The sequence below is a fragment of the Panulirus ornatus genome, chromosome 55, assembly GCF_036320965.1.
Source record: "Panulirus ornatus isolate Po-2019 chromosome 55, ASM3632096v1, whole genome shotgun sequence".
NCBI classification, from domain to species: Eukaryota; Metazoa; Arthropoda; class Malacostraca; order Decapoda; family Palinuridae; genus Panulirus; species Panulirus ornatus.
Genome location: NC_092278.1, coordinates 38,871,076 through 38,895,549, shown reverse-complemented (window position 1 = coordinate 38,895,549; position 24,474 = coordinate 38,871,076). Strand labels below are relative to the sequence as shown.

The 24,474-nt window shown below is 39.1% G+C and overlaps 1 protein-coding gene across 4 annotated transcripts in view; it reads left to right on the top strand.

The window, feature by feature from the left end:
• LOC139765716 (probable phosphorylase b kinase regulatory subunit beta) overlaps nucleotides 1-24,474 on the top strand; it is a 217,915-nt gene that overhangs the window by 67,039 nt on the left and 126,402 nt on the right. For 2 of the 4 annotated variants that reach the window (XM_071693507.1, XM_071693510.1), the window contains exons 11-12: nucleotides 4,002-4,181; nucleotides 21,462-21,476. In XM_071693507.1, the coding sequence (XP_071549608.1) occupies nucleotides 4,002-4,181; nucleotides 21,462-21,476 (195 nt within the window). The remainder of the gene's footprint in view (nucleotides 1-4,001; nucleotides 4,182-21,461; nucleotides 21,477-24,474) is intronic. The other 2 variants (XM_071693508.1, XM_071693511.1) reach the window with 1 other exon arrangement.

The following is a 24,474-nucleotide window of genomic DNA, read 5'->3' as shown; positions in this document are numbered from 1 at the left end:
AAATAAACAAAGCACAAAACAAAAAAAATCTGAGAATGGATCCTTTAACCCATTTGCTGCAGTTGAGTCTTATACTCTCCAGTTTTATCTCTTTAATATGGCTGGGGCATTTACTGTTAACATTTGCTCTGTGGAAGGTATTAAGAATATATGGTGTGGGAGGCAAGTTGTTAGAAGCAGTGAAAAGTTTTTATCGAGGATGTAAGGCATGTGTACGTGTAGGAAGAGAGGAAAGTGATTGGTTCTCAGTGAATGTAGGTTTGCGACAGGGGTGTGTGATGTCTCCATGGTTGTTTAATTTGTTTATGGATGGGGTTGTTAGGGAGGTGAATGCAAGAGTTTTGGAAAGAGGGGCAAGTATGAAGTCTGTTGGGGATGAGAGAGCTTGGGAAGTGGGTCAGTTGTTGTTCGCTGACGATACAGCGCTGGTGGCTGATTCATGTGAGAAACTGCAGAAGCTGGTGACTGAGTTTGGTAAAGTGTGTGGAAGAAGAAAGTTAAGAGTAAATGTGAATAAGAGCAAGGTTATTAGGTACAGTAGGGTTGAGGGTCAAGTCAATTGGGAGGTGAGTTTGAATGGAGAAAAACTGGAGGAAGTGAAGTGTTTTAGATATCTGGGAGTGGATCTGTCAGTGGATGGAACCATGGAAGTGGAAGTGGATCATAGGGTGGGGGAGGGGGCGAAAATTCTGGGAGCCTTGAAGAATGTGTGGAAGTCGAGAACATTATCTCGGAAAGCAAAAATGGGCATGTTTGAAGGAATAGTGGTTCCAACAATGTTGTGTGGTTGCGAGGCGTGGGCTATGGATAGAGTTGTGCGCAGGAGGATGGATGTGCTGGAAATGAGATGTTTGAGGACAATGTGTGGTGTGAGGTGGTTTGATCGAGTAAGTAACGTAAGGGTAAGAGAGATGTGTGGAAATAAAAAGAGCGTGGTTGAGAGAGCAGAAGAGGGTGTTTTGAAATGGTTTGGGCACATGGAGAGAATGAGTGAGGAAAGATTGACCAAGAGGATATATGTGTCGGAGGTGGAGGGAACGAGGAGAAGAGGGAGACCAAATTGGAGGTGGAAGGATGGAGTGAAAAAGATTTTGTGTGATCGGGGCCTGAACATGCAGGAGGGTGAAAGGAGGGCAAGGAATAGAGTGAATTGGAGCAATGTGGTATACCGGGGTTGACGTGCTGTCATTGGATTGAATCAGGGCATGTGAAGCGTCTGGGGTAAACCATAGAAAGCTGTGTAGGTATGTATATTTGCGTGTGTGGACGTATGTATATACATGTGTATGGGGGTGGGTTGGGCCATTTCTTTCGTCTGTTTCCTTGTGCTACCTCGCAAACGCGGGAGACAGCGACAAAGCAAAAAAAAAAAAAAAAAAAAATTCAAAATCAGCTACCTCTGCCTCTAGGTGAAATATATGGCCATTGACACTTGCAGTGGTATCTCACACGTTGTTACCAGATGCAGCCAAAGTTCCATGTACTGGTCAGTCTGTATGGAGATGTCAAAGAGGCCTGTTTGAGATGTGTGCATTTATGCTATGTGATGATGTGTGAATCTTTGTTTACTGCTTATACTCTTGCAAGACGGTAGATGTTATTGATGATAACCCATAGTAATCATGTTCCTCTATGACAAAATGTTTCAAAAATACTGCACATCTCAATACGTATGTCTGACACTACTACTGGCATACCTCTTATGCCTGGCATAGGAACAGTATAAGTTAAAGGGTTCATAGCACACATAAAAATTTTTCATATAGTTGAGTTGAGTATCATTTTACTTAGAAAATTATCCTCTAGTTAATCATAATAAGAATCTTGCAGAGATAACTTCTGAGAATATTTGAGAATCTTATGCACAATGAGTTCACTGAAAATTAGGACTGCTGCGGTGGAATGATTAAATGTGAAGAAAATTACAAAGAAATTAACTTGAAAAGAAGCATGATTCTAAGGGATTTATGTATTTATTTATTTTATTTATTATACTTTGTAGCTGTCTCCCGCGTTAGCGAGGTAGCGCAAGGAAACAGACGAAAAATGGCCCAACCCACCCACATACACATGTTTATACAGACACATCCACATATATGTATGTATACACACGTATACATATATATACACACACAGACATATACATATATACACATGTACATAATTCATACTGTCTGCCTTTATTCATTCCCGTCGCCACCTCCCCACACATGAAATGACAACCCCCTCCCCCTGCATGTGTGCGAGATAGCACTAGGAAAAGACAGCAAAGGCCTCATTCGTTCACACTCAGTCTCCAGCTGTCATGTATAATGTACTGAAACCACAGCTCCCTTTCCCCATCCAGGCCCCACAAAACTTTCCATAGTTTACCCCAGATGCTTCACATTCCCTGGTTCAATCCATTGACAGCACGTTGACCCTGGTATACCACATCATTCCAATTCACTCTATTCCTTGCACGCCTTTCACCCTCCTGCATGTTCAGGCCCTGATCACTCTGGTTTTTAAACTGAAAAGAAACAGATGAGCAAGCACAGTTGCAAGTTCAAAGACTCTTTCATTACATTTGGACCTTGCTTGTGTCCAGAGAGAAAAGTGCTTTTCTGATAGTCCTAAAAAGATTATGGGGATGGGCATAGGATTAGTAAGAGGAGCATCAGGGAGTGAAGGAATGTCAGAGTCATCTAAGGTGGAGTAGAGGAGAAATGGGAACCAGAGAGGGTACTTTGTCTGTGGGAGAGACAGATACAGTACCATCAGAAGGGAAAAGTGAAGGAAAGGTAAGAGCAACTGAAGTTATTGATACCCTTAGCCAAAGACCAGAAAGATGAGGAGGTTATTGCACTTTTGTTTTACAAAGGAATGCTTTGCCTCTGACAACATACTTGCAAAGATAACTGGCGGATATGAATGGTGAATGGAAGTTGAAAGAAGGACAACTCTCCATTCACTATAAGCCTGATCCCTTGCCAGAATGACCTCAAAACAGGAATGGTTGAACCATGGATTGCTGAAGCATCACCACATAGAGAGTAATTTACCTAAGAAAAGTCAGAAACGAATTTTTCGTAAGGTATTCCAGAAAGATTTGTTAAGGAGGCAATATTTATGCTTAGAAGGGCTGCTGTATGGGAAGATGCTATTAAGATAGATACATTTAGGAGAGTAGGATCAGATGAACCATTTGGGGTGATATTGTGGAATTATAGCAGGATTAGTGGTGAAAAACAGATCTAGAATATTGGGAGTGGTCAGGAATATGATTAGAGTGGGAGATAATTTGCTCTAGATCATTGAGAATGGAGAACACAAGGGCTTCATCCCCCCCTCCATTCCTATGGAAGAAATTCAACCATTTCCTGTCGTGAACTCTGAAATCCCCATGTAGAGGATCTCGGCTTGCGGGTTTAGAGAATGTCACAGTCTCACAGCAGGAGCTTAGGTAGTTGAAGAAAGATATATAATTTGTAGAATCAGGAGAGCAGTAGGCAAAACAGGAAAAGTATGGTAGCTCATAGACAGACTTTGAGCTTTATGACATTAGAGTTTGGGGACTCAAGGTCCTCGAGGCATGCAACAGGTGTGTTGATGCTGGAATAAGCATAGAAGCCAGCTTTGAACTGTATTCATGAGTGCTAAAGATAAAGAAAATGATCTTGAGATTTTCTGCCAGTATATAGAAGAAACGATTATAAAATCCGCACAAAAGCTAACATGGTAAAAAGAAAGAAACTAAGAGGTAGAAAACAAAGAATGAAAAGAAAAAAGAGCATAGACACGAAACTAAGGTTTAAAACAATAAGAGATAAAGCAATTAAGGAATAAGGTAAGAGATACTGACAAAATACATTCAGAAATTCTGTGCATGTAAGTCTGGCATAGTCCTATTGTGCTTTTTTTTGTTTTTGTTTTATATACTCATCCATTGCCAAGTATTGATGATTTGCTATACTTAGATCTTGTTGCTTGCAATATCTCATTCTCTTTTTAACTTTCAGGCTCGTCAGCCAAGTACTGGTGGTACTCCAAAGAATCTTTTCTTGTGGGGTCAGAGCATCTGGATCATTGCCTCTCTACTAATGGATAATTTACTTCATATTAATGAATTAGATCTCATTCGTCGTCATCTCCCATCTTATAACCGCCCACGCAAAGGTGGCCGTTACTCTGCTTTCCAAGTAAGTTTGCTCACATTTCTTAGGATTTTATTATATTGTTTCATGAAGGCAGGTGTTAAATACTTGGTGGTGTATAAAAATTTTTGCTGTGACTTAGTATAGCAAACAACTGATAAAAGTTATTTTTTATTGTGTTTATACATTTTACAAACTTTTTTTATGGAATATTGACTTTGTTAGTTTTGTTGTTTTGGACCTAGGAAACTTGGTTTTAAACCATTCTAAATCAGGGCAGCATAGGCCCCATGGAAAGGGAAGTTTAATAACTGTGCAGAGTAGTCACCTTTCTTTCCTAGAACTCGCCACTTGAGAGCAGATTACCTTATGGGCAGACATGTACCCATCTGAAACCACACTCCCCAGACAAACATGTCATACTCTCCTTCATTGCTCTGGACAGGATCCATTCCCACATTACTCCAAACACCTATTCAACACAGAACTCTTCAAGCCCATGATCCAGCCACCAAATAGGTGGAAGATTGGATTCTGTACTAGTTAATAGGAGCCTGTTGGATGTAGATGTGCTAAGAAGGGCACCTGGTAGGATGTCTTGATTATTACTTGGAGGAGGCACAAGGATATAGGTTTGTAGAGACTTTCAGAAAAGAGGAAATTATATAGGTGGGAAGAGGGTGGTGAACTTGGAAAATAGGCTTGTGTAAAGAGATAGAGTGGCAGATGTAGGGTTTTTGGTTGGGGTGGTGTGCGAAGTGATATGTTCAGGGGGAATGGTTTGGTTAAGAGAGAAGAGGTAGTGAAAGCTTTGTGGAAGATGAAAGCCGGCAAGGCGACGGATTTGGATGGCATTGCAGTAGAATATGTTAAAAAAGGGCACGACTGTATTGTTGATTGGTTAGTAAGGATATTCAGTGTATTTACAGATCATGGTGAAGTGCCAGAGGATAGGTGAAATGCTTGCATAGTGCCATTGTATAAAGGCAAAGGGGATAAAAGTGAATGTTCAAACAGCAGAGGCATAAGTTTGATGAGTATTCCCTAGGAAATTATATGGGAGGGTATTGATTGAGAGGGTGAAGGCATGTACAGAGCATCAGATTTGGGTAGAGCAGTGTAGTTTCAGAATTGGTAGAGGATGTGTGGATCAGGTGTTTGCTTTGAAGATTGTGTGTGTGAGAGATACTTAGAAAAACATGAATTTGTATGTAGCATTTATGGATCTGGAGAAGGCATATGATAGGGTTGATGGAGATGCTTTGTGGAAGGTCTTAAAGAGTATGTGGTGTGGGAGGTAAGTTGCTAGAAGCAGTGGAAAGCTTTTCCCAAGAATGTAAGGCAAGTGTTCGAGTAGGGAGAGAGGAGAGTGATTGATTCCCAGTAAATGTAAGTCTGTAGCAGGGGTTTGTGACGTCCCCATGATTGTTTGATTTGTTTATGGAAGGGATGGTTAGGGAGGTAAATGCAAGTTTTGGAGAGAGAGGGCAAGTACGCATCCTGTTGGGGATGAAAGGGCTTGGGAAGTGAGTCAGTTTTTGTTTGCTGATGATGTAGCTGTAGTGGCTGATTTGAGTGAGAAACTGCAGAAGCTGGTAACTGAGTTTGGTAAAGTGTGTGAAAGAAGAAAGCTGAGAGTAAATGTGAATAAGAGCAAGGTTATTAGGTTCAGTACGGTTGAGGGACAAGTTAACTGGGAGGTGAGTTTGAATGGAGAAAAACTGGAGGCAGTGAAGTGTTTTAGATGTCTGGGAGTGGATTTGCCAATGGATGGATCCATGGTAGCGGAAGTGAATCATAGGGTGGGGGAGGGGGCGAAAGTTCCACAACAGACTGCATACTTGTCCCTCTTTGCAAAACTCTTGCATTCACCTCCCTAACAACCCCATCCATAAACAACTTAAACAAACATGGAGACATCACACACCCATGCCGCAAACCAACATTCACTGAGAACCAGTCACTCTCCTCTCTTCCTACACGTACACATGCCTTACATCCTTGATAAAAACTTTTTACTGTTTCTAACAACTTGCCCCCACACCATATATTTTTCATACCTTCCACAGAGCATCTCTATCAACTCTATCATATGCCTTCTCCAGATCCATAAATGCTACATACCAATCCATTTGCTTTTCTAAGTATTTCTCACATACATTCTTCAAAGCAAGCACCTGATCCACACACCCTCTACTACTTCTGAAACCACACTGCTCTTCCCGAATCTGATGCTCTGTACATGCCTTCACCCTCTCAATCAATACTCTCCCATATAATTTCCCAGGAATACTCAACAAACTTATACCTCTGCAATTTGACCACTCACTTTTATCCCCTTTGCCTTTGTACAATGGTACTATGCAAGCATTCCTCCAATCCTCAGGGACCTGACAATGAGTTTTACATACATTAAATAATCTTACCAACCAGTCAACAATACAGTCACCCCCTTTTTTAATAAATTTCACTGCAATACCATCCAAACCAGCTGCCTTGCCGGCTGTCATCTTCCGCAAAGCTTTTACTACCTCTAATCTGTTTACCAAATCATTCTCCCTAACCCTCTCACTTTGCACACCACCTCGACCAAAACACCCTATATCTGCCACTCTATCATCAAACACATTCAACAAACCTTCAAAATACTCACTCCATCTCCTTCTCACATCACCACTACTTGTTATCACCTTCCCATTAGCCCCTTTCTCTGTAGTTCCCATTTGTTCCCTTCTCTTATGCATTTTATTTACTTCCTTCCAAAACATCTTTATATTCTTAAAATTTAATGATACTCTCACCCCAACTCTCATTTGCCCTCTTTTTCACCTCTTGCACCTTTCTCTTGACCTCCTGCCTCTTTCTTTTATACATCTCCCAGTCATTTGCACTATTTCCCTGCAAAAATCGTCCAAATGCCTCTCTCTTCTCTTTCACTAATAATCTTACTTCTTCATCCCACCACTCACTGCCCTTTCTAATCTGCCCACTTCCCACGCTTCTCATGCCACAAGCATCTTTTGTGCAAGCCATCACTGCTTCCCTAAATACATCCCATTCCTCTCCCACTCCCCTTACATCCTTTGTTCTCACCTTTTTCCATTCTGTACTCAGTCTCTCCTGGTACTTCCTCACACAAGTCTCCTTCCCAAGCTCACTTGCTCTCACCACTTTCTTCACCCCAACTTTCTCTCTTCTTTTTTGAAAACCTCTACAGATCTTCATCTTCACCTCCACATGATAATGATCAGACATCCCTCCAGTTGCACCTCTCAGCACATTAACATCCAAAAGTCTCTCTTTTGCGCGCCTATCAATTTACACGTAATCCAATAATGCTCTCTGGCCATCTCTCCTACTTACATGCGTAAACGTATGTATATCTCTTTTTAAACCAGGTATTCCCAATCACCAGTCCTTTTTCAGCACATGAATATACAAGCTCTTCACCATTTCCATTTACTACACTGAACACCCCATGTACACCAATTATTCCCTCAACTGCCACATTATTCACCTTTGCATTCAAATCACCCATCACTATAACCTGGTCTCGTGCATCAAAACTACTAACACACTCACTCAGCTGCTCCCAAAACACTTGCCTCTCATGATCTTTCTTTTCATGCCCAGGTGCATATGCACCAATAATCACCCATTTCTCTCCATCAACTTTCAGTTTTACCCATATTAATCTAGAATTTACTTTCTTACACTCTATCACATACTCCCACAACTCCTGTTTCAGGAGTAGTGCTACCCCTTCCCTTACTCTTGTCCTCTCACTAACCCCTGACTTTACTCCCAAGACATTCCCAAACCACTCTTCCCCTTTACCCTTGAGCTTCGTTTCACTCAGAGCCAAAATATCCAGGTTCCTTTCCTCAAACACACTACCTATCTCTCCTTTTTTCACATCTTGGTTACATCCACACACATTTAGACACTCCAATCTGAGCCTACGAAGAGGATGAGCACTCCCCACGTGACTCCTTCTTCTGTTTCCCATTTTAGAATGTTAAAATACAAGGAGGGGAGGATTTCTGGCCCCCTGCTCCTGGTGATAGGGGAGAAAGAATACTTCCCATTCATTTCCACAGGCCTTTTTTCCAAGCTTGCTCCTTTTCAAAACCCACTTCCCACCCATTTGATTTTCTCTTACTTAAGTCCTTACAAACCTTTACCCTTGCCTCCATCAAGTAATGATCAGACATCCCACCAGCTGCCCTGATCAACACATTCACATCCAAGAATCTCTCCTTTACATGCTTATCAATTAGAACATAGTACAGTATTGCCCTCTTTTCATGTTTCCAACTTAACCATGTGTTCTTGCATATGTCCATCTTTTATATGTTTATCTATATGATATGATTTGGGCTTACTGTGTGAGATGTGCCAGTAGTTTCTCCATTTATTGGCGAACATTTTTTTTATCTTGATTTTTTCACTCATTATATTTCATTCTTATGTGTTTTTAAGTTTTAATCAAGGGTGTAAGACACTTGTGCAAGTGGGAAAAGAGGAGAGTGAGTGGTTACAAGTTAAGGCTGGTCTGCGGCAGGGATGTATGATGTCTCCACAGCTTTTTAATGTTTTTATGGATTGGGAGGTGAAGGGGGTAAATGCGAGAGACTTAGAGTGAGGGGCAAGTATGCATTCTGTAGGGGATGAGGGGGCATGGAAAGTCAGTTGTTGTTTGCTGATGATATAGCAGTATTGGCATATTTGAATGAGAAACTGCAGCAGTTGGTGACTGATAATGAGAAAGTATGTGAAAGGAGGAAGTTGAGGGTAATTTTGAAAAAAAAAAAGTTAATAGGCGTAGCAGGGTTGAGGGTCAGGTTAGATTAGTTGGGATGTGAGTTTGAATGGAGAAAAAATGGAGTAAGTGATTTGGTTTAGTTCCCTGGGGGTGGACATGGCAGCAAATGGAACCATGGAAGCATAAATGAGTCAAGGGGGGGTCTGGAAGAACTAGAGAATTTGTGGAAAGAGTTCATTGGGAGAGCAAAAATTGGTGTTTGAAGGTATAGTAGCATGTGGATGCAAGGCGTGATGGGTTGTAGATGAGGATGTGCAGACAAAGAGGAAAGTGTTGGAAATTAAATGTTTTTGAAAATTATATGATGTGAGGTGTTTGATAAAGTAAGTAAGAAAAGGGTAAGAGAGAGGTGTGGTAATGAAAAAGTGCAGTTAAGAGAGCTGAAGAGCATGTGCTGAAATGATGTGGGCATATGGTGAGAATGATTGAGGAGAGGTTAACAAAGAGGATTTATGTGTCAGAAGTGGAGGGAACAAGGAGAATGGGTAGACCAAATTGGAGAAGGAATGATGGAAAAAAGATTTTGAGTGACAGGATTGAACATTCAGGAGGGTGAAAGGCATACACGGGATAGGTTGAATTTAGATCTTTTGGTATATGCATGTCGACATGCAGTCATTGAAATGAACCAGGGCAAGTGAAGCAGCTAGAATAAACTATGAAAATGTGTGTGGGGCCTTGTTAAGGATAGGGAGCTGTGGTTTTTGGTGCATTACACATGGCAGCTAGAGAATGGATATGCCTGAACTGGGCCTTCTTCATCTGTTCCTGGCATTACCTGATTAATTTGGAAAACAGTTGTCAAATATGAAGAAAAGATAAATGTAAAGTGTAAGTTCTTTTAAGATGAAGAAGTGATGCTCATGGTCATTTAGATACTTATATATTTTGATGGATACTTGACACTTTCTAGGAACCAGCCTGAAAATTGACAGTGCTGTAAAAGGTTTAAAAAGCTGTATGATGATAGGCAGTGTTCAAGAGCTGGGGCTTCATTCATGTAAAACTCCTTCCCTGTTTGGTAAAAACAGATGGTCACAGATAAGTAATAACACTGAAAAGTGTCAAAAAGTAAAGGAGCTTTGGGACATGCAGTGTCTAAGTAATAGACTGCACTCCAGCCTGCTGGAAGTTGCAAGTTATGAGAGCAAGGATCATTTATACCAGAATAAGAAATGGTGAACAAAGAAACTTTGAAAAGAATTTTATGGATAAGGCAGGAGAAAATCTAAAACTTTTCCGTGAAATCATTAGGAGTCAGTTATCAGTTGAAGAGCAGCTGATAAACTAAGGGATTCATAGGGAAGAATTAGAAAGACTGATGTAAGGTTATACTAGAAATTAGAAAATAATATCTGTATTGTTTCCACAGTCAAAGATGCTCTCGCCCCAACACCATTAAGATAGAATGGGAAGGAAGTTTTAGAAAACATTTAAATTTCTAGAACTGAATAAACAGAATACTAAAAGGTGTTGAACCAAGTAAGGCTCATAGTACTGATCTTAGATTTCTTCAAGAAAGTTAGGTCTGACTTATATAGAAGGGAAAGTTGGATGATTTGTTTGCATTTGGATTGCCATAAAGAATTTAACACTACTGCATGGGAGGCTGATAAAGAAGCTGGATCACAAGAAGGAATATGGGGGAAAATCCTTCACTTTATAGAAGATTATCTTACTGGAAGAGGACAATGGATGCATGTCCGGAACTTCTGCGAATGCACTGAGATGGCCAGTTGAGTGCCACAGGGTTCTGCTATGGGATCATTACTCTTCTTGATTTGTGCTTGGGACTTTCTTGAAAATATGGACACCTAGCTGAATCTGTTTGCAGGTGATGCAAAGATCATAAGGAAAGTGAAAAGTGAGGAAGATTACATCAACTTACAAGGGGGCCTAAACAGACTCCAGGGCTGGTTTGATGCATCATTGATGGAATTTAACCCCACCAAATGTAAAATAATGAGAATGGGACAGATTGAAAGAAGATCTCAATGTTATTATTATTTAGCAGAGTAAGGTTTGGGATTCAGTGTGCAAAAGAGGGACTTGGAAGTTGACACTGACCCAAACTGTTGCCAGAGTTCCATATTGGGAGAATAGTAAAGGAGACATGCTATTGCAGGCTATTATTAGAATAGCTTTCAAGTGCAGATACACCACCGATTTTCCAGCACTCTTGGTTCCAATGCCTTGACGGATTACCCATTTTGCCAGACCAACCGTGGTCACATGATAATAATTCATCAACGCACCTCTAACCCACTAATTATACATTTCCCATGTGTCTAAAGTGATTGTCTGCATTATACACCTGCTCAGGACTGAGATGCTCATCAGCTACGAGTTTTGCAAATTAAATTTGTCCACGTACTGGGCAGATCCTTCAAGGTTTGGAGACCGTTTTTCTCTGCACACTTTATTCATGGAAATTCCATGACTCTTCTTGAATCTTTGAAGCCATCCTTTACTATAGTCACACCCATGTTGTATTTAAGTTCTTTATGGAACACCTTATCCTGGTTCATTATCATACTACCTGACAAGGCCACTCCATCACTCCAGCACTGTCGCAACCATTCCATCACCACTTGATTGTTCTAAGTACTCTTACCATCCTTCATAGATCTTCTGATTGTCATTTGCTTCTTGGAATCGCTGTCTTCATAGAATTACAGTATTTTCTCCCTTTGCTTCTTTATATAATAAAAAGTTGATGAACCAGTATTGTAGATGTCACACAGTTTATGCACCGAAACACCACGGTCTATTTTTTTCAACAGTTCTACTTTATTTTGGACTGATATGGACTGGTGTTTACGTTTAACACCACAACTGACACTTTCATATGTCTTAGAAGCCATAGCTAGGGTTAAATTTAAGCAAAATAAGCAGAGAATCTCACAAAATTGTGGTATCACCACCAACAAGTTCAGTTTAAAGAATGTAAATAAGTGCGCCCTACACAAAACACCATCTGTGGCCGCCTGGGAAACTAGTCTGGGCCGCAATAATTTCAAGTTCCCTCACATAATTTTGTCCAGACTAAAGGAGGTGCTGAACCATCAGTTGCCAGAAATTCGGTGGTGTACCTGTATTTGGATAAGAAAATATATAGCAAGCTGTTCATATCCTACATAAGGCCAAAATTAGAATATGCTTCTCAAGTTTGGTTGCACTGCCTAAGAAGATCACAGAGAGGTAATAGAGAAGGGCAGCAAAGGTGGTACCAGAATAAAGAGAGCTAACTTGTAGGGAAAAGCTAGAGGCTTTCTATCTTCCCAACTTGGAAGAGAGAAGAGTGAGGGGTGACCTTATCACAGCCTTTAAGTTTGTAAAACATTATGACATATACAGTGAACAGTTCTTTGAGAAATGTAGAGATAGATCAACCAGAGGACATAACATGAAACTAAGCAAGAAACTTGTTAAAAGAGATGTAAAGAGAAACATTTATAGTTTAAGAGTGGTGGATGGATGGAATAAAATGACAGGATATGGTTAATTCAGTCAGCTTACATATATTTAAGAATTTGATAATAGAAATTGTTCAAGAGGTGGGAACCCACAGGTGGGAAACTCCATCCCTGTACAGTACAAAAAGGTGAATAGTCTCCAAAGATATAGATTGAGATGTAGCATTTTCATATCCAGTTGCTATGATTATTTTTTGTATTTTTTGTTGATATTTTCATATGATTTTAGATAATCCATTATCTTTTTTTTTTTTTTCCATACTATTCGCTATTTCCCGCGATAGCGAGGTAGCGTTAAGAACAGAGGACTGGTCCTTTGAGGGAATATCCTCACCTGGCCCTCTTCTCTGTTCCTTCTTTTGGAAAAAAAAAAAAAAAAAAAAGAGAGAGAGGGGAGGATTTCCAGCCCCCCGCTCCCTTCCCTTTTAGTCGCCTTCTACGACACGCAGGGAATACGTGGGAAGTATTCTTTCTCCCCTATCCCCAGGGAATAATCCATTATCTATTGGTCTTAATTTTTAGTAAGGAAAATCTATTTTGTTTCAGAGATGAATTTTCTCAATGTTGTTTTTTCAGTTTTCCATTTTTAAATGCTTTTGCACCCATTAGTGGAAACAGTTTAAAAATGAAGCTCAAGATTAGAAATATAGTGTATAGCATAATATCTTTGACTGTCCATCAGAAAATTCATAACTGAGGAGTTTTTAGTTTGATAATCATAATTAGAATGTGGTAGGGCTCATCATTTGTTTTTAGTGCCCTTTGTTTGAAATTAAAGGCAAAAGTGTTTAGAGGATGATGACTGCAGCATATGTAGTTGTTTAAAAATTTTGTTTCTTTGAAAGTTTGAATATGTTTATGATTACTTACGTATAAACGGATCATAAAGGAAGACTGAAAAGGTATTTTAGTATTGAATTTAGTTATCATGATGGTACTTATTACTTACCTCTCCACAGGACATGGTAACTACCGTAACATCTAGTGCAAGTAGCAGTCTTTGTCTTGATTGAAATTGATATTTGCTTAATAATTAATGTTTTACAAACAGCCACAATAAAAGGAATAGAATAATGAAAGAATCAGGTGAAAATTAGCATCAGAACAAGATTAGTTTGCATTTATCCTTTGTACCCAGAAGTTAAGCCAGTCTCAGGAAGGAAGCTTTTGAGGTGTAAATGGCTAGATTGATAAATGAGTGAGGTATTGATAGTGAGATAAGTGGAGAAGAGAGGGATCCTGCTTGGGAAGAGAAGAGTGAGTGTTTCAACAATATTGATGTAAGGGATCAAACCCTCATGGTAGGGGATCTGAATGTAAGAGTGGATGATGTGGCTGTTGGTGGTATTATTAAGGGGTATGAGGTATTCAGTTTAAAAGGAGGTAGTAAACAGCTTATCAGGTTGTGTGCTGTAAGAGGATTAGTGATTTAGAGTACAGTACTTGGTTTAAAAAAGGTGCATACATAGGTACACATGGATGAGTGGAGTTAGGAGTCAGTGTACATTATCAGATTACAGAGTATGCAAGTTTATAGGCATATAAGAATGTGAGGTTATTGATGTAAACATGCTTAGAAGGGCAGTAGGTGGGATTCTGATAATTTCCTACTGAAGGCAATTGTGAAAGTTGATGAGGGTTGTGAAAAAAGAGGAAGTGATGTGTGGGAAAGAACTGGTAAAAGTGAGTGAGCTTGGAAAGAAAGATTGAATGAAGAGCATGACAGAGTGAGAGCAATGTAAACAAGGGGAAGTGGCGAGGAGTGGAAAGTATTAAGGAAGGTACATATGCATTTGATTTGGGTATCATGTTGAGGGTGGATGTGGACATTGGGAAAGTGTAGCAAGTCATGGAATGAGTAAGCTTAATTGCTAGTAAAAGAAAAAGAAAATTTATAGATGGTATTTGCCAGAAAGTAGTGCAAGTGACTGAGAGGAATGCAAAAGAAATGGAGCAGGAAATCAAGTGGAAGGCACAAGAGATGAAAAAGAGGGCATATGAGATAAAGGGTGAGAGTATTGACAAACTACAGGGAGAAAGTGAATAGTGTGAGGAGAATGAGAGAACGAATGGCAGTGACAATGAGGGGATCTGATGGTGAAGAGCTTATAGGCAAAGAAGAGGTCCAAACAAGATGAAGTGAGTATTTTGAAGAAATTTTCAATAGTACTTTAGGTGATAGGGTGCTGGGTATGATATGTTTTGGATAAGGTGGTATGTGGAGTGAAAAAGATCTCATGAATGGTTTGGTGTAAAGAGAGGAGGTAATGCAAGTCTTGTTCAAGATGAAATGTGGCAAAATTGCTGGGGTGGATTCGATCGCAGGTGACAATATTGTTGATTGGCTAATTAAATGTTTCGTGGTATTTATGACCCAAGGTGAGGTACCTGGGGACTGGGAGAATGCACGTATAGTACCCTTATATAAACCTCATTAAAGAATTCATTTTAAAGGAGTCTATATTTCTCTGCATAACCTTGTGGTGTAGGAGCATTTACAAAGATCTTGGGTAACACCATAACTCATAGAAACTGGTCCTGTGGTAGTTATAGATAAAATATAAAGACAGGGGAAGTAAAAGTGAATGCTGTAATTACAGAGGTATGTAATTACAGAGGTATGTTGTATGGGAGAGTGATGATTTGAGAGGGTGGTGTGATGCACAGAGCATCAGAATTGGGAGGAGCAGTGGGACTTCAGGAATATTAGAGGATATTTGGATCAGGTGTTTGCTCTAAAGAATATGCATAAGAAATTCTTGATAGAGTGGCAGATGTAGGGTGTTTGAATTGGGGTGGTGTGCAAAGTGAGAGGGTCAGGGAGAATGGTTTGGCAAAGAGAGAAGAGGTAGTGAAAGCTTTGCAGAAGATGAAATCCTGCAAGGCAATGGGTTTGGATGGTATTTCAGTAGAATTTATTAAGAAGTAGGGTTTGTAAGGATATTCAATATATGTATAGATCATGGTGACTGAGGATTGGTAGAATGCATACATAGTGTCATTGAACAAAGGCAAAGGGGATAAAGGTGAGTATTCAAACTACAGAGGCATAAGTTTGTTGAGTATGCCTGGGAAATTATATGGGAGGGTATTGATTGAGAGGGTGAAGACATGTACAGAGCATCAGATTGCAGAAGAGCAGTGTGGTTTCAGAAGTGGTAGAGGATGTGTGGGTCAGGTGTTTGCTTTGGAAATGTGTCTTAAAAATACTTAGATGGATTTATATGTAGCATTTATGGATCTGGAGATGGCATATGATACGGTTGATAGAGAAGCTTTGTGGAAGGTCTTAAGAGTATATAGTGTGGGGGGTAAGCTGATAGAGGCAGTGAAAAGGTTTTACCAAGGATGTAAGATGTGTACAAGTAGGAAGAGAGGAGAGTGATTGGTTCCCAGTGAAGGTCGGTCTGCAGCATGGGTGTGTGATGTCCCCATGGTTGTTTAATTTGCTTATGGATGGGGTGGTTAGGGAGGTAAATGCAAAAGTTTTGGAGAGAGGGGTGAGTATGCATTGTGTTGTGGATGAGAGAGCCTATGAAGTGAGTCAGTTGTTGTTTGCCAGTGATACTGCTCTGGTGGGTGATTTGAGTGAGAAACTGCAGTGGATGGTGACTCAGTTTGGAAAAGTGTGTGAAATGAGAAAGTTGAGAGTAAATGTGAATAAGAGCAAGGTTATGAGGTTCAGTAGGGTTGAGGGTCAAGTTAATTGAGATGTAAGTTTAAATGGAGAAAAATTAAAGGAAGTAAAGTGTTTTAGATATCTGGGAGTGGACTTAGCAGCAAATGGAACTATGGAAGCAGAAGTGAGTCGCATGGTGGGGAATGGGGTGAAGGTTCTGGGAGTGATGAAGAATATGTGGAAGGAGAAAACGTTATCTCGAATAGCAAAAATGGATATGTTTAAAGGAATATTAGTTCCAACAATATTATATGGTTTTAAGGCAAGGGATATAGAGAAGGTTGTGTAGGGGAGGGTGGATGTGTTGAAAGTGAAGTGTTTGAGGACACGTCCACTCTCCTCCGCACAACCCTATTTATAGCCCATGCCTCGCAACCATATCACATTGTTTGAACCACTGTTCCTTCAAACATACCCATTTTTGCTCTTTGAGATAATGCTTTTGCCTTCCACACATTTTTCAACACTTCCAGAACCTTTACCCCCTCCCCCACCCTGTGACTCACTTCCTCTTCTATGGTTCCATCTGCTGCTAAATCCACTCCCAGATATCTAAAACACTTCACTTCCTTTAATTTTTCTCCATTCAATCGTACCTCCCAATTGACTTGTCCTTCAACACTACTGAACCTAATAACCTTGCTCTTATTCATATTTACTCTCAGCTTTCTTCTTTAACACACTGTACCAAACTCAGTCACCAACTTCTGCAGTTTCTCACCCAAATCAGCCACCAGCACTGTATCATCAGCGAACAACACCTGACTCACTTCCCAAGCCCTCTCATCGACAGCAGAGTGCATACTTGCCCCTCTATCCAACATCTTGCATTTGTATACCTAACAACCCCATACATGGTGAATGTATTAGCAGTTTTGATTAAAGAGACCAGGTATTAGTGATGGATGATTTACGGTGCATGGGGTATTCAGTATTATGAATGGAAATGGTGAACATCTTGTGGAGTTGTGTCCTGAAAATGGACTGGTGATTGGGAATACCTGGTGTAAAAGAGACATGCACAAGAATAAGTATGTGAATAGGAAAGATGGTCAGCAGGCATTTTTAGATTACATATTAATTGCTAGGCATGTAAGAGAGAGACTTGTGGATGTAAATGTGCTGAGAGGGGCATGTAAGAGAGAGACTTGTGGATGTAAACGTGCTAAGGGGGGAGCTATTGGGATGTCTGATCATTTATCTTGTGGAAGTAAGGTTGAAGAGGGTGAATTGCTCCAACTGAAGGCTGGTCTGCAGCAGGTGTGTGTGATGTCATCATGACTGTTTAATTCATTTATGGATGGGGTAGTAAGGAAGGTAAATGTGAGAGTTAGATAGAGGAACGAGTATGCTATCTGTGGGGAATGAAGGGGCCTGGGAAGTGAGTCAGTTGTTGATTGCTGATGTTACCGCACTGGCTGCAGATTTGTGTGAGAAACTGCAGAAATTGGTGACTGAGTTTGGAAGAGTGTGTGAGAAGAGAAAGTTGAGAGTAAATATGAATGAAAACAAGGTTATCAGAATTAACAGGGTTGAAGGACAGGTTATTTGTGGTTGAGACTGAATAGAGACAGTTTGGAGGAAGTGAAGAGTTTTTTTTAGATACCTGGAAATAGACATTGCAGTGTATGGAAGTGGAAGTGATTCATAGGGTGGATGAGGGAATGAAAGTTTGGGGAATGCTGAAGAATGTATGGAAAGAGAGAACATTATCTGGGAGGGCAAAAATGAGTATGTTTGAAGGTATTGTAGTCCCATCATTATTATATGGGTGCAAGGCATGGGCAATAGACAATACTGTGCTTAGAAGGGTGGACATGATGAAAATGAAATTTTTGAGGATAATTTGTGCGAAATGGTTTGATCAAGTAAGTAATGAAAGGGTAAGAGAGAGGTGTGGTAGAGAGATCAGATGAAGGTGTGATGAAATGATTTGGACATATGGAGAGAATGAGTGAGGAAATGTTGACAAAAGGATAGAAGTGGAGGGAACAAGGAGAATAGGGAAATTAAACTGGAAATGGAAAGATATAATGAAAAATGATTTTAAGTGATGGGGGCCTGAACATGTAGGAAGATGAAAGGCATGATAGGATTCAGTGAATTGTAGCAATATGGTGTACAGGGGATAAAATGTTGTCACTGGACTGAACCAGGGCATATGAAGCAGCCAGGGGGAACTACAGAAAAGTGTTTGGGGCCAGGTTGTGGATTAGGTGCATTAGGAGAATGAACGTAAGCAGATATTGTCTTCCCTTCGTTCCAGTGGTATCTTGCTGACATGGGAAACAGAGAAAAAGAGTGAAAGAAACAAGAATAGTTATGCAGTAAACTGAAACCTGAGAGAGGTTTGTGGGTCCTGTTTGTGGATAAGGGACTCTGATTTCATTGCATTACTCAGGACAGGCTGAGAAAAGATGTGTGAATTATGTCATTTCTTCATATTTTACCTGTGCTACCTCTCTGATATGGGAAACAGTAAAGAAATATGAAAAACTTATTACTGCTGTTATTATCTCTTATCATTACAGTAATATTATTTCTCTCTTTCATACATGATTGTCATTTCCTGTGTCAACAAGGTAGTGCCAGGAACAGACAAAGAAAGGTTGTTTTCTTTTGCATCCATTCCTTAGCTGTCTTGTGCGGTGCACTGAAATTGCAGCCCCCATCCACAACCAGGCCTCATAGACCTTTCCATGATTTCTCCCAATGGTTTCACGTTTCCCTGGTTCAGTCCATTGATAGCACACCAATCCCATATACACCTTTCACTCTCCTGCATGTTCATACCCCAGTCACTCAAGATCTTTTTCACCCCACCCTTCTATCTCCAATTTGGTCTTCACCTCCTTACCCTGTCCTATCTGATCTCTTTATGGGCCATTTTGTTCATGGTGGATATGATTATGGTGTATGTAAGTTATGGTGATAATGTGAAATTGAAATGAAGATGTGAAAAAATTTGATGATTTTGCATGTGTCAGGGTGTTTAGTCTTTGAAAGTGGACTGTAATTTTATATTGTCTGTTATGAAAAGTGTTATGAGTTATGAAGGATTGCTTGGATCATATTTCATACCAAAAGCTAACTCATAGGGATGGGATTTGGTTTGTTCTGATGTACGTGGACTTTCCCTACAATTTGATTTTGTTCTTTTCATTGTGGCTGTGTTGCTCTTGAAAACACCAAATAATCAGTAATGTCATATTGCTACTTGTTTCATTTCATTGCATCATTTTTTAATGGCTGAACATTAATGTAAGAGTTTGGGTAATGTTAGAAAACCAACATCTGTTGCTGACATTGCCACAATAATCCTTGTTAATGAAAATATGGTGACCTTCATGAAGTATGGTTTTTTTCATTATTTATAGGAGCTAACCCACTAGATCTTTGCCTTACATATATACAGGACATTTTGGAACTATCTGATGATCTCTCATAAGAGTTGTGTGACCTTTCTCTTTTTTCCAAAGTTAGGTTTGCACTTTTGTATCTATAAGTGTATTTTTTTTTGGTTTTTATGATCATGCAAGTATTGATAACCATTTAACTAATATTTTCATTGCTTCATTTGATGACCAGTATCATTTTGTTTTCACTGTACAGCACTTTTTTTTTTAAATTTAGCATGATTTTGATATTTTCTGTAAGCATTTACCTAAGTCTGAAAATTTCTTGTATCTTACCAAGCGTTCAAGGTACTTTGTGAAGGTAAGGAGAGGGTGCATTTAGATTCACTTCTTCCTGTTTGGTATATGCCTACATATGTGTTATATATTGTGGCACCCTCATCCTACCCATATGCAATGTCCAGCACAGTAAAATTTCTGCAAATGCTCTAGCGCAAATAGTCAAGGGAGTCTTGCAACTAATACTTTAGTTCATATTTGATAAGCTGTTGATAATCTTTATTATCCAAGTAATATTCAACTTTTTTTAGGTCGTTTAGGATCTGCTTAATGAGGATGTTATCAAAACCTTTTATACCCCAGTGTTTTGTAACTCACTGTATAGGACATGTATCATAAATTTATTATTTATCTTTCATTGTGGACCATAAGATGGGTTCAGATAAAGCATAATTATGCAACTGCTGTTATTGTGGATAATCAAGATTTTTATACAAAAGCCAGTAATAGTGATCTTTTGGATCTTTTAATGGAATTATTAAGATACTCTAGTTATTTTTAAGAAATGTATTAAAACTTTATTTTGAAAGATTTACATATGATTGAGATGAATTCAGCTTGGCATGTTTAAATCGTTTCAGGAATTCCTTTATTTCATAACCTTTTATCAGATATACATTATTTGTTTGCTCATATTGGTTATATCTTTTCCCCCATATTAGTATATTTGATATCTCTCTATTAACCATATTTGCTGATCCCATGTCCAGTATAGTTTGCTCCCCATATCAGTTAGTTACTGACTTTCTAAATATGTTACCTGTATATCAGCTGTGTTACTTTTGGCATTCAAAATATATTTACTATACCATATCAGATATTTTAGTAATTTGTTACAAATATATGTGTTTCTCAATTTCTAATGTAGTTGTTATCAATATCAGATTTGTTTATTCCCCTCTCAGCTAATATATTTTAAGTCTCATATCCTGTAATATCCCATCTCAAATATATTCCTCACCCATTTCTGATACATATTTTTCCCCATGTTTTATATACAGCATTTCTTGCCCCTGTATTAGATATATTTATTACTTTCCCATATCAGATATATTTGTAACTTTAATATGTTGAGGATATTCATTCTTCCTCATCAAAATTATGCGGGTTGATATTGAGAGGCTCTGACCAGTCATATGTTAATCCATACTGTGGAATGTATTATGAATAATGATTAAGATAAATTGTATTAACCTGGAATATACCATATATATATAATGGTTGTGTGCCTAGAATATGAACAATCTAAATATCCCAAGTACTAGTACACCATCCACTGTCACAAACTCTTTCTTATGATTTAATAGCTAATTTTTCACTTGATCTACTTGCACTGGAGTGGACCTAATTGGATGAGTGTTTGCTTGCATCACTTTCTTACATCCCTTGTAATACATAAGCATGTGGCTTTTTGTGAGTGTTTTCTCAAAGTTTACAAAAGCTCTTTGGGTGGTATGAATAGATTTTTTGCTGTACCCCTGCTATTGAAGAGTGGCATATTCCTTTATATTTGTATCTTTCAATATCTTTGATTTTTAGCTTCATATCAGTTTCTATTATTCTTATAGTTTTTCTTACATTGCTTATATTTTCCTCATGCTATGTGAATTTCAGGTTTCATAAAATGTCCCTTTTTTCATCCCTTTTTAGAGCAAGAACAGCAAAGTAAGTATGAGTTTTACACTTACTTTTATAGATAGTACAAGATACTGAATAAATGCCTGCCACTTATTGGTTTTTCTAGTGCTGGTTCTCTATGGCCATTAAGATGGTTTTTCTGCTGTGAATAAAATGCTTGTAGTCAGAAATTTAGATAATGCTGGACATTCTTCTAGATTGATGTATAAAGTCTAGTTTTATTGCATGGAAATATTTCATATCAGTATGTATATACTTAATAGATGATATAAGGTATTTGTTAATTAGCATGCAGGGTTGCACATATTATCAATAATGTTTTCACCCACGGACAGAGCTCCATGAACAGCTGAGAGAGCACTTGCTGGGTGTGGCGTTAGAATAAACACCCTTGTCAGGACCCGGTGGTCTATAGCTGTTTAAATTCCTCTGTATAACAGTTATATCCCTGAAAAAAGAGATGTGCTTATGAGGATTCATCTTGTCCAACCATCACTGATTGTATAAGGCTGGCAAGTGCTTGTTCACAGGATTCATGGGCCATATACCAAACCATCCAGACCTGTAACATCATGGCAGGGACATGAGGGTTGACCTAGCAGTCGTCCACTCACATTCATTTACACTTCCTTGTTGGCACTGTGTTGACCTGCTGGACTCTGGCTGGTAGTATCCCAGTTTTTGAATTCATTTCTTATTCTTGGCTTTTCCAGGACATGAATTGTATGTACTTTTGTTATAGGTCAATATGTCATAAGATGACAGTGATAAACCTAACCATAACTTGTTTGTGTTTTGTGTTTTGTATTTTTATCATAGAATGGTCTTAGTATTTGCATTTTTAGTGAACATATATCATTAGAAGTTCAAAATGATGATGGTGAAAGTGTCCACAATATTCTGCAGGGAAATATTTGGACTGTTGGTCAAGGCTTGAAAGATGTTTATTGGCATACGTCAATTCATCCTGGAATGATTACAGGATTTTATAAGTTTAATGGGTACAATACTTTATTAATTTAATAACTTGATTTACCACCCCACATTGTACGATGGGACCAGACATTACAGGCGCTCAGTGGTTGGAATGCATCTAATTACAAATTAGATGGATGTTAGGCAAGTTGAAATGATGCCTCTTGGGCTATAGTTTGTGCAAAAGATGTTTCCCTATATGCCTCTTGGGCTATAGTTTGTGCAGAAGATGTTTCCCTATTAATTTCAGCCATGTTAACCAAACTGACACCAGTAAGGTGGGAGCATTGATTTGTTTTGAAGCACTGCAAAGTGATGCAAATTTGTAACAAGAATATATTTGGCTAAGTCACACATTGGTAGATGTTTGCTCCAAACAGCCAGCTTCTTCATAATCAGATCATTTCACTTCATTCAGTCAGTCATAGTACATAAAATAACATAAGAGGCAAACAAAACCTACATTATGATAATTGTATAGCACATAACATCCATCATCCAACACAGCAACACCAGAAATGAGCAAGATTTGACACTGCGATTGCGTCAGGCTCCAACCACTTCGGCATACAAATACTAGACGTGAACAGACTTGAATACGTCTGGAGTTTTCATACATTTATCGATGCTTTATTATTCACAACTAATTTCCTGTCCCAGAGTCACAATGATGCTTTATATTCCAAAATTGTGATGTAGATATATTTTCACCATTTTGTATTCTTGAATTTTTTTTTATTTTTTTTTTTTTATTATACTTAATCTCTGTCTCCCACGTCAGCAAGGTAGCACAAGGAAACAAATGAAAGAATGGCCCAACCCACCCACATACACATGTACATACATAAACGTCCACACACGCACATACACATACCTATACACTTCAACGTATACATACATATACATTTCAACACACCCTCTTCTGCTCTCTCTCAACTTCACTTTTTATTACCACACATCTCTCTTACCCTTTCATTACTTAATCAAACCACTTCACACTACATATTGTCCTCAAACATTTCATTTCCAACACATCCACCCTCCTCCACACAACCCTATTTATAACCCATGCCTCGCAACCATATAACATTGTTGGAACTACTGTTCCTTCAAACATACCCATTTTTGCTCTCCAAGATAATGTTCTCACCTTCCATACATTTTTCATTGCTCCCAGAACCTTTGCCCCCTCCCCCACCCTGTGACTCACTTCCACTTCCATGGTTCCATCTGCTGTTAAATCCACTCCCAAATATCTAAAACACTTCACTTCCTCCAGTTTTTCTCCATTCAAACTTACCTCCCAGTTGACTTGTCCCACAACCTTACTGAACCTAATAACCTTGCTCTTATTCACATTTACTCTCAGCTTTCTTCTTTCAAACACTTTACCAAACTCAGTCACCAACTTCTGCTGTTTCTCACCCTAATCAGCCACCAGCGCTGTATCATCAGCAAACAACAACTGCCTCACTTCCCAAGCCCTCTCATCCCCAACAGACTGCATACTTGCCCCTCTCTCCAAAACTCTTGCATTCACCTCCCTAACGACCCCATCCATAAACAAATTAAACAACGCACCCTTGTCGCAAACTGACATTCATTGGGAACCAATCACTTTCCTCTCTTCCTACTTGTACACATGCCTTACATCCTTGGTAAAAACTTTTCACTGCTTCTGGCAACTTACCTCCCACATCATATACTCTTAATACCAACCACAAAGCATCTATATCAACCCTATCATATGCCTTCTCCAGATCCATAAATGCTACATACAAATCCATCTGTTTTTCTAAGTATTTCTCACATACATTCTTCAAAGCAAACACCTGATCCACACATCCTCTACCACTTCTGAAACCACACTGCTCTTCCCCAGTCTGATGCTCTGTACATGCCTTTACCCTCTCAATCAATAATCAACAAACTTATACCTCTGTAATTTGAACACTCATCTTTATCCCCTTTGTGTTTGTACAGTGGCACTATGCATGCATTCCTCCAATCCTCAGGCACTTCACCATGAACCATACATACATTGAATATC